The 10,073-nt window shown below is 58.1% G+C and overlaps 1 protein-coding gene across 5 annotated transcripts in view; it reads right to left on the bottom strand.

The window, feature by feature from the left end:
• PADI4 (peptidyl arginine deiminase 4) overlaps positions 1–10,073 on the bottom strand; it is a 51,304-nt gene that overhangs the window by 18,531 nt on the left and 22,700 nt on the right. For 2 of the 5 annotated variants that reach the window (XM_045475818.1, XM_045475822.1), the window contains 6 exons: positions 9,139–9,246; positions 3,849–4,003; positions 2,954–3,092; positions 2,626–2,728; positions 1,879–1,946; positions 1,139–1,279 (listed from right to left, as the gene is read on the bottom strand). In XM_045475818.1, coding sequence (XP_045331774.1) covers positions 1,139–1,279; positions 1,879–1,946; positions 2,626–2,728; positions 2,954–3,092; positions 3,849–4,003; positions 9,139–9,246 — 714 coding nt within the window. Of the gene's footprint in view, positions 1–252; positions 353–825; positions 965–1,138; positions 1,280–1,878; positions 1,947–2,366; positions 2,370–2,625; positions 2,729–2,953; positions 3,093–3,848; positions 4,004–9,138; positions 9,247–10,073 lie in introns of those variants that run through there. The other 3 variants (XM_045475821.1, XM_045475820.1, XM_045475823.1) reach the window with 3 other exon arrangements.

Raw genomic sequence — 10,073 nt, 5'->3', positions numbered from 1 at the left:
ACACAGCCCGTGCTGGGGGTCTCGCCCTCTGAGTTTCTCTGCCTGTTCCACACCCTCGCCCTCGCCGCTCCCACCATGGGCTCCCGGGGGGGCGGGGGGAATCACGACTCTTGCTCAGGGCCTCGAACAGCAAGGCACCCACGGTCGCCGGTCTCACTTCATTTGCGATGCCTCGCCCCACCCCCGGCTGGTGGCATCCACCCTCTTTCCTGCCTGGGGAAGCTGGCTGGAGTGACAGGCAGAAACAAATGCTCGGGGCCAAGGGCCTTTATTCAAGGTGCCCCTTCCTGCCTTGTTGGTTTAGCCACAGAATCTCTTCTTCTAAATAGAATCTTCTGTAGTACCTCAATGCCTAAGATGGAAAAAAATCCCAACCGCTGCCTTGGAACCCCAGGGACCTGGGGAAACCAGTCTGACGTCCACTGTGCCGGGACTGGCCCAGCCCCAGCAGGACAGGGTAGCTGAGGGCCCCAGCTGGGCTTTCTGCCCGGCCCTCGGGTATCCTTTGGAGAGACAGAGGAAGGGCACGGGGACAGTAGAAATACCGTGGATGGCTTTAAGACGGTCTTGGGGTGGGCGAGGAGGGGGGTCACAGTTAAAAGTTCTTGACCAGCGTGGGATCCCCCCCGCCCCGAGTTCACCCATCAGAGGAGTGAATCCGCCCAGCCCAGCCAGTGCTAGCCTCACGGCCTGCCCGGACCACCCAGTCTGAAATGGTGCCCCCGACTTTTCCCCTTCCCAATGGGACTTGAAATGGAGAGCAGCTTGTAAGTTGCCTGCTCAAGGGCACACCTACACCGTCCCCCCGCCCCCCTGCCCCCGCCCGGGAAATCCGTAGCGGGCAGTGCCTCGGGGGTCAGGGTGTGGGCTCTGCAGCCAGACCCCCGGTTCGAATTCCAGCTCTAAATCCCATGTCGCCAGCTGTGTGTCCTTGTGCCAGAGGCCCGACCTCTCTGTGCCTCATCTGTGAAGCGGGAGCCCCACACCGTCATGGCTGTGAGACGCCCAGAGCCGCCCTGGGAGCAGCACACGGCCACACCAGCCCCGAGCAGACAGCCAAGCCCCCTGGACCCACACCCGGGGGTCCTGACTTGAGGCCGCTGGCAAAGGCGAGCCCAGCCAAAGCCCCCCTGCTCACCATGTTTGGGAAATAGGCTTCGGCCTTGAGTCTCCCTTGGAGGTCATCCTGGAGCTTGAAGAGCTGGGGGATGTCCACGATGTCCCGCTCGGTCAGGCCCAGCTCCCGCTTTAACACCTCCCGGTTCCAGTCAATGCATTTCTAGGGGGGCGGGGGGCGCCGACTCAGGCAGGGGCGGGGCGGGCAACGAGGGGGTGGAGGGGTGGTGAGGGGGCGGTGGGCACGGTGGGGTGGGGAGTGAAGGAGGGGTGGGGACCGCCGCGGAGGAGGACAGTCTGGGGCTGAGGCCTGGCCAAGGGAAGGACTAGGGACGAGGTCGGGGAGGCAGTGACGGGCCCCTCCTTTTCTTCCCTCCGTTCCTGCTCTGCTCTGCTCAGTCCCTCTGCCTCCTGCTTCTGCTTGTGCGCCCCTGTCTTTCCGGTCACTCTAGCACTTGGCCTCTCTCCTGCCTCTGTCCCTGTTTCTGAGAGCTCCCCACCCCCCGTCTTTCTCTGGTTCCAGCTTTCCCGATTTTGCTTCCCCTCTTTTCCATGCATCACTCGTGTGTGTTCCTGCAGTGGTGACTGAAGTCTCTCTCTCTGTCCCACACACATTTACCCGAATCCCGGAGCCACCTGCCACCAAGCCTACAGACAGCTGGTGGGAGGCTCCGCCCTTGTGCCTCTGATGGTAGGGAAGGTGGTGGGGGCGGGTGGGTAGGTCTGCCCGGACTGTGGCGTCTCCGGCACCCAGGCTGGTACCTGCACGTACGCATTATCTTCTCTCAATTTCTCGTTGGACAGAACGTCCTTTATTTTCTGTTTTTTCTCTGGCATGGAGAAAAAGAAAAAACAAAAGCAGGTGAACTCGGAGGTCAATTTCCGTCCTCCTGGTGGGCACGGTGGGGACTCAGTTTTCCCATCTATAAAATGGGGGCGGCTAGAATTCCTAACAGGTAGGTTTGCTGTGCGCAGCCGGGAGGCACGCGCCTTAACGAACGTATTTTCTCAGCGCGACTTCTCCTTCAAGGTGTGGCTCTCACCCCCTTAAATTATCTCCAAAAAATTCCCATCCAGCGAACGGCAAACAGAGGTCTGACCGTTGCCTGATGCAACACGACATACTACGGACACGACGTAAAAACTCTCAGCCGTGACTTACTGACCTCTGACACCAGCCCCTATCTGTGGACTTTGAGATTACCTCCAGCCAGACTGAACTTTCATGCGGGTCCTCAAACACATTTCACTTTCTCCTGCCTCTGAGCCTTCGCCTTGACGGTTCCCTCTGTCTGAGCTACCTCTCTTCCCCTCATCCCGCCACCCCACTGGGTGAACTCCTGCTCATTCGTCATGCTCCCGCCTGCTCTTTGCCTCCTCCAGGAAGCCTCCCTCGGACTCCTCCCAGATACCCTCCAGCCCCCGTGCTGCGGCTGTTTTCCTGACTCGCTTCCCCAGGACTGCAGGCTGTCACAGCAGCAGCAAGGACGCAAGGCACAGCCAACTTACTCTTGACCCCTTCAAATAGCAGAGCCTCGCCGTGGCCCTCCTTCAACTGCTCCTGGAACAGCCTGTAGCAGGACCTGGGGCTGGCGAGGAGCAGCCGGAAGCCCTGGAGGCATGAAACGCTGGGGTCAGAGGTCAGCTTGGCCCCCGGGGCTCCCAGAAGGGCGGGCTTGGACCCAGGCTGGCCCCCTCCTGGGGTTGAGGGAAAGCTAGTCCGGCACGTGAGGCCAGGCCCTCCCCCCCCCCCCCCCCCCAGGCAGAGCGAGGAGCAAAACCTGGGAGCCCAGGGCGGAGGTGTGTGCCTTCCTCCAGGCAGCCCCCCGCATTGCACCTTGTGCACCGGGACGAAGCTCAGGAACTCGTCCACGTGGCCCACAAACAGCCAGTCGGAGTAGAGCTTCACGGGCGCCTGTACCTGCTGGGCACTGAGGAAGTCCTGCAAGGCCTGGTGCATCTCCTGGCTCTCGTTGCTGCCGACACAGGATGAAGGGGGCGTTATGGGGGGCGGGGGGCAACGGGGAGATCTCCGAGGGCCTGGAGGCTGGGCAAAGGGGTCGCGGGTCTTCTTCAGCTAGGGAAGGGAATCAGAAGCCTGGACGCCTTTAACTGTCTCCTCAAACACTGGGGGACTTTACGAATTGCCATCCCGGTTGTGTTGGGGGAAACTGAGGCACCGAGTCAGTACGGCAGTAAGACCAGAGCTTAGCCTCGGGAAGCAAAACCCACTGGCTCAGCCCAGATGCTGGCGTTGTGGGTAAACGTGGCTCACAGCTCCGTGGAGAGCCGGTCCCGTCGGAGCGGATGATCTCTGATTAGCTGTGTGGCCTTGGGGACATTCCTTCACCTCTCTGGGCTTCAGTTTCCTCCTCGCTCTGGTCTCCATGGTCCTTCCTGATCTAGCCCTTTGCTCTCTCTCAATCTGCTCTAGCCCCTCTGGCCTTCTTGAACACACCCAGTTCAGTCCTGCCTCAGGGCCTTGGCACATGCTCTTTCGGCTGCCAGGAGCCCTCTGTCCCAGATCTCCACGCAGCCATCTCCTTACTGTCTTCAGGCCTTCGCTCAAGAGCTGCCTTCTCTCAAGAGCTGCCTTCTCAGCGAGGCCTTCCCCGACGACCCCCACAGTTCCCAAGTCCCTGGAGTCTGTCGAGGCCCTGGGGTCGGAAGCAAGTAGGGAGGGCTCCCACTGTGGCCCTGGGGCCACCCCTCGCCGCCCCTCCCCTCCTCACCTGGGGTAGCAGCTGCTCCCAATGAGGATCCTGCCCAGAGGGTATTTCTTCCTCCCAACCTTGACCGGGGGGCTCACTTCCAGATTTCCGAAGGAGTCGAGGTCAGAAACCTCTCCTGTTTGGGGCCCTCGAGTCACGTAGCCAAAATCCGGACCCTGGGATGGGAGAAGCATGTACCAAGCGTTAGAGAACATGGTCCCCGCGTGAGGAGAGGGCGGGAGCCGAGTCACGGGAACACGGGAAGGATTCGGGAAAGGTCAGCGGCCGGTACAGCCCAGGCACCGCTGTCGCTTGGAGGAGATGCGGAAGGGGTTCCAAACCAGCTGGTTGAGAAAAGGGACCGGCGTTTGTCGAGTGCCTCATACGCGCCCGCTGCTTTTGCAAACCTTAACTCGGCCCTAACAACGGATCTGCAAAGTATCATTTTTGCCCTCATTCTGCAAGGAAGAAACGCAACGTGTGGCTTCATCAGGTGCCACGGCCCGTCGGTGGAGGGACGCAGATTTGAGCTGTCTCTACAGCAAGCCCTCTTGCCACACTGCATCCTGACCTCGGGCTGGAGCGGGCCTTGCCGAATGGCCGCGACGTCCCCACGTGGGTCTCTGTGGGAACAATCTCCTGCCCTGTGCGAGTTCGCTGTGGCTGCTGGAACACATCTAGTGGCTTAAAACAACACGTGTTTATCCTCTGTCGGCTCTGGGGGTCAGAGGTCTGAAACCGGTCTCACCAGGCTAATATCAAGGTGTGGCAGGGCCAGTTCCTTCCAGAGGCTCTGAGGGGAGAACCTGTCTCCTTGCCCCTTTCGGCCTCCAGTAGCCGCCGTGGCTGGTGGGCTCTCCCCCCAGCTTCAAGGCGCATTGCTACATCCTCCGCTTCCATCATCAAGGGCCTTCTCCCACTCTGTCCTCCCTCTTCCAAGGAGCACCACGATGGCACAGAGCCCGCCAGATAACTCAGGGGCACCTCCGCCATCCCAGAGTCCCTAACTTCATCACATCTGCAAAGTGCCTTTTGCCACAAGATAGCATCAGGTCCTGGGGATTCGCACGGGGCCGTGTTCGAGGGCCGCCATTCTGTCTACTGCACTAGCCCTAGCTTTTTACAAATCAACGGAGCTTCACAGGGGCCACCGACCCCCTGCAGGTAGATTCCAAATGGTGAGCTTCTGTGCATTTCTCTGGGAAGAGGAGTCCTCTGAAGGAGGTCTATGACGCTCCCAGTTTAAAAGCCATCATTCCTGGGGCGTCTGGGTGGCTCAGTTGGTTAAGTGCCTGACTCTTAATTTCTAGCTCAGGTCACGATCTCTTGGTTCGGGAGCTCGAGCCCCATGTCAGGCTCTGCATTGACAGCACAGAGGCTGCTTGAGATTCTCTCTTTCCCTCTCTTTCTGCTCCTCCCCTGCGCACATGCACCCTCTCCCTCTCTCTCCCCCTCTCTCCCAAAAATAAACAAACATAAAAAAAGGAACCCACAACAACTCCCCAGTTTCCCAGAGTTTAAACAAACAGCCCCCGCGTCATCCCCATCACCTCTCTGACAGCCAGCCTCTCCTTCCTCGCTCACTTCTTCCCCGCGCCCCCACCCGCCCAAATCAATACGCCTTTTATCGCATCTTTAACATACGCCAAGTAGGTCTGAAAAATTATCTGGCATCTTGCAGTTTCTGTAGCTGGACAACTTAGTCCTTATTCATCAGCCTGCCGAACCGTTCCTTTTTTCAGAAACCTCGCCACCATCCCCAGATTTCCTGACGTCCTTATTTTTAACGCCTGTGGCCTGCTGAATCAAAAGCAGCTGAGTTTCGATACAAGTTCAATGTCATTTCCTTCAAGAGTGAACTCATCTTTCTGGGCCTGAGATACCGAACAAGCAAACGCCTGGCCTCATCCGAACCCTGCGGGGTGTGCGTTTTTTCACCCGAGAGATTTTGGATCTCGACGAGAGCACCATTCTCCCGAACGATGACGTCGGTGGAGGAGCGAGCGGGCACGGGCCTCATCTTGTAACGGAAGCCCAGCGTGACGCCCTTGACCGTGTTCTGCACACGACTACAGATGGTGCGAACGGTAGCCAGCTCTCCAGTTTTCCACCATGCGTCAACTCAGGGCTCTTCGTTTTCCTTCCAGGGAGACTGAGCTCCTACACTGCTGTGGTTGAAGTCCCTCCGCAGGGTTCCTCTGGGGCCCTTCGCAAATAACAGTGCCTCTCTTCGGAGTGATGGCGACATCTTCCGGAATGTTGACGGTCTCATTGCTGAGAAAGGCCTTCGTTCTCCCGCCAGATGCGGCCAAGAGCTGCCACCCTTCCTCTTGCCCACTCTGCTTCACCCCTTCTGGCCTCTTCACGCTTCCCTGAACATGCCAGGCATGCTCGTGCCTCAGGACCTTTGCACTGGCTGTTTCTTCTGCCTAGAACACTCTTCACCCAGACACCCACATAGCCGACTCTCTTACCTCTTTTGAGTTTTTGTGCATGTGTCTGCTTCTCAGAGGCCCTACCTGACCATCCTGTTTAAAATTGCAGTGTAATCTTCCCACTACTCTGGCGCCTGGGAGGCTCTCGATTCTGTTTTGTTTTGTTTTTTTCACCTATAGCACTAGGTCCCACCTCCCAACATACAATATAATTTATTTATTGTTGTGCTTAGCTTATCGTCTGTCTTTCCGGGCTAGAATGTCACCTCCGTGAGGGTGGGGGCCTCTGCAGTGCTCCCTGATATACTCCAAGAGCCCAGAACAAGGCTGGGCACGGAGAATGGGCTCAAAGAATGTCTGATGAATGAATGATAAATTCATATAAGTCATTGCCTTGGCCGTTGCCGTGAGAGGGGCTCAGTGTCACAGGCTGCAGGTTTGGATTCCTTTCTTCTTTATTGATTTTAGAGAGAGAGCAAGGGTAAGCAGGGGAGAGGCAGAGAGAGAGGGCGCGAGAGAATCCCAAGCAGGCTCCCCACTGCCAGCACGCAGCCTGATTGATGTGGGACGCGAACTCATGAATCACAAGATCATGACCTGAGCTGAAATCAAAGAGTCTGACGCTTAACAGACTGAGCCGCCCCGGTGCCCCGTGGGTCAAGGCTTGGATTTCTGAAAGCCAGTGAAGGCCTGCCCAAGGTCTGCAGAAGTACCCCCACCCCCCACCCCCAGGGAGTGGGATGGGCAGGGGAAGCTCACACGTGTGACCCCAGCTGATCCGGCTTCTAGCACAGACTTAGAAACATGTCGCCCGCTTAACTCTCCTCTAGTCTTTCTGGTTCATCAAAGACCCGGAGTGTGCAAATCTATCCTCAAAACCAGCCGATCTCCCCCTTTAACAGCCAGAGAGCCGAGCTGGCTTTAGTAACATTATTTGCTTTAATCCTATTTACTTTCACGGTTGCCTTTCTATTTACAGTAAGTGCTGCTGGTTTCCCACGGATGGGTGTCCAAAATTTACTGGCATTGTCTTTTGGGAAGAACACCCACCACATGTGGAGCTGTGTGCTAACTGCCACAGTGATGGGCACCCCAGCCTCATGCTCCGCCCTCCTGCTGCTGCCGGTCTAGCAGGGAAACAGACAAAAAAACGGAAGTAACAGACAATAAAACGGAAGTAAGGAGTCAGTGATTTGTAACAAAACACTCCTGGAAGAAACCAACAAGGTGAAACCAACAAGAATGCGAGGGGCGGGGGCGGGAGTCCTGCAGGGTCAGGGATGGCCTCACTGAGGAGGGCACTGAAGCGAGACCCAGCCAGACGTGTGAAGCGGGAAGAGCATTATAGGCAGAGGGAACAGCATATGCAAACGAGGTGAGTACAAGTTGGGTGCATTGGAAGAACAGGAAGGAGGCCGGTGAGGTTGGAGCTGGCTGGGGGACAGGGAGAGTGGCTCGTGATGTGTCTGGAAAAGCAGATGGGGTTGTTGCCTGGTGACAAGTTTGACTTTTATCCCAATTCTTTTCCTGAGTGATGGGAGTCGGAATACCGCAGATGTGCTTGCCTAAGAAAACATCGCAGCCCCTCGTCCAAGGCCGGGTGTGGGAAAGGATGAGGTCACCCGTGCTGAGGCGTCTGTCTGCCCAACAGGACTCTGGAGATTTCGCTTGTGGCATCAGAGAATCTGACCTTTGTCACACTCAGATTACCAAAGTGAGAGGCCCCTGAGCAGAGCAGAGCAGGGCTGAAAACAGACGGAGGGACGAAGGTCCCAGTGGCAGCTGGCTCGTCTGTCCCCAGGGTCCTGAAACAGGATTAGCCTGATTCCACACAGACAGACACCGTGGACCCACAAAATCTCTGCATCAGCCCCACTCAGCCCAGGAGAGCGAGAGGGACTCAGACAAGGTGCTGAGTTGAACTCAGATTCCCTTTCAAAGCTTCCTGTGTGGGCAGAGCCGCTTCCCCTTCCCTGGGGTTCAGGGTGCTCCCCGGAAAGCCATTCATCAGAGCAAACCTTACACCCCACACTCCTTCCTCCATCCCTGGAATCCTGGAATCAGCCTGGAATGCGGGCCTGGTGGCTACAGAGCTCCCGGAGCCGGACCCACCAGCCTCTCCTCTCTCCTTGTGTGACCTTGGAAAAGCTGCTTCACCTCTCTGAGCCTCAATTTCTCCATCTATATAATGGGCCTAGTGACAGCATCTAGATTAAAGGTTGTCGGACAAATGAAATGAGTCAGCGCACGTAAAGAATCTGGCACCTTGACCGACACAGAATATGGGCTTGATAAATGTAACTATTATTATCATTATAAGTCTCTGCTGAGTTTACACAAACCTGCCAGGCTAGTCCGGCATGATTCACCAATATGTCACCCCCACCCCCACCCCCAAACACACACACGGTCACATCTAGGAAATGACCACCCTGATCCCCAAGCCCACCCCACACCCCAGATGGAACGCCCCCCGAGGCCAGACCCCACCCAAAAGACAGATCCTCCAGCCGGACACCGGGGAAGGTTCCAGTCCTGGCTCCACCCCCCCCCCCCCCCCCCACCTTGCCACAAGAGCATCTTCAGAGGACCAAGGATGCCCAAGCCTGACCTACGTCCTTGGCAGGGTTATTCTGAGGACAGGCTGAGCTCATGGCTGGAAAGAGCTTCCGGAAAGGAAGGGCCAGATCTCGTCTCGGCAATGACAAAAATAACACGGTCCACCTGCGTGATGGCGGCTCAAGCAGGAGCTGCATCTACGGAGCGGGTGCGCTCAGCCACGGGGGCTGGCGGGGGAGGGGAGGGGGGGACGGGCTGTGAGGAGGGAGACCTGGGGCAAGGGGGTCTCAGCACTGCCGGCCCCCCCCAGCACGTACCAGCATGCACTTGATGGGGAACTCCTTCAAGCCTCTGTTCCTTGGAGAGTCAAAGACCACGGGCAGTGTCTTGTGCGGGGCTTGGATGTAGCCGACCTCTATCTCGTCCTGTGTGTGGAGCGAGTGGAAGGAAGGCTGAAACGCGTGCTCTCTGGGTTGTGACACCCAGTGCAGGGATCGGGGGGTGGGGGTGGGTGCAGAACCATCCGCCCCCCTCCCACGCCGTGGTCAAGGGCAAATTCCACCCCAGAGAAGGGGCTCTGAGGAAGCGGAGTTTATTATCCTGTGTTTGCCCCAACAAATTCACCCCCACTCCTGGTGAGTGCTGGGACCGAGTGCTGCAGGTGCCGGGGACCCGGTGAGCGAGCCTCAGACCCTGCCCCCGGGAAGCCGGGCACCTCGCACCCAGTGTGAGGTGCTGGGCGGGGAGGTGAGGGTCTGTGGGGACACCCAGGAGGGGCTCCTGATGCTCTGCTAAGCTGAGGCCTGAGGTGGGAGCCCGAGATCCCGCCCCCCAAAAGGGGGCAGGTCGGACCCAGCCCCGCCCATGGGGCAGAAGCAGAAAGGGCTTGGCAATGAACCCAAGTCCTGCCCGCGTTCCGGCGGACGGTTGAGACTACTTTTAGGCTGAACCCCCCCGGAATTACCACTCCTGTAGGTCAAAAATGTGCCGTCAGCAATTTCGTGCCGTTCGATCCGACTCAACACGGAACGACGCAAGAGGAAGGGAGGGTTCATGCGTGGGGTTGGGAGAGGGATGGGGAAATTGGGGGAGGGGAAGCTTTCAAGCCGGGATGGTGCGAGCGTGACCCGGACGCGGGGGATGGGGACGGGGAGGACAGCGGCGAGGGGCCGCGGCAAGGGCAAAGGCACTGAGGCCAGAGCAGGGCGACCGAACGGCATGGCAGGGCAAGGAGCCTGAGAAAGCAAGGGAG

This window comes from Leopardus geoffroyi, chromosome C1, assembly GCF_018350155.1.
Source record: "Leopardus geoffroyi isolate Oge1 chromosome C1, O.geoffroyi_Oge1_pat1.0, whole genome shotgun sequence".
Taxonomy (NCBI): Eukaryota; Metazoa; Chordata; class Mammalia; order Carnivora; family Felidae; genus Leopardus; species Leopardus geoffroyi.
This window is presented reverse-complemented; position numbering and strand designations above follow the sequence as displayed.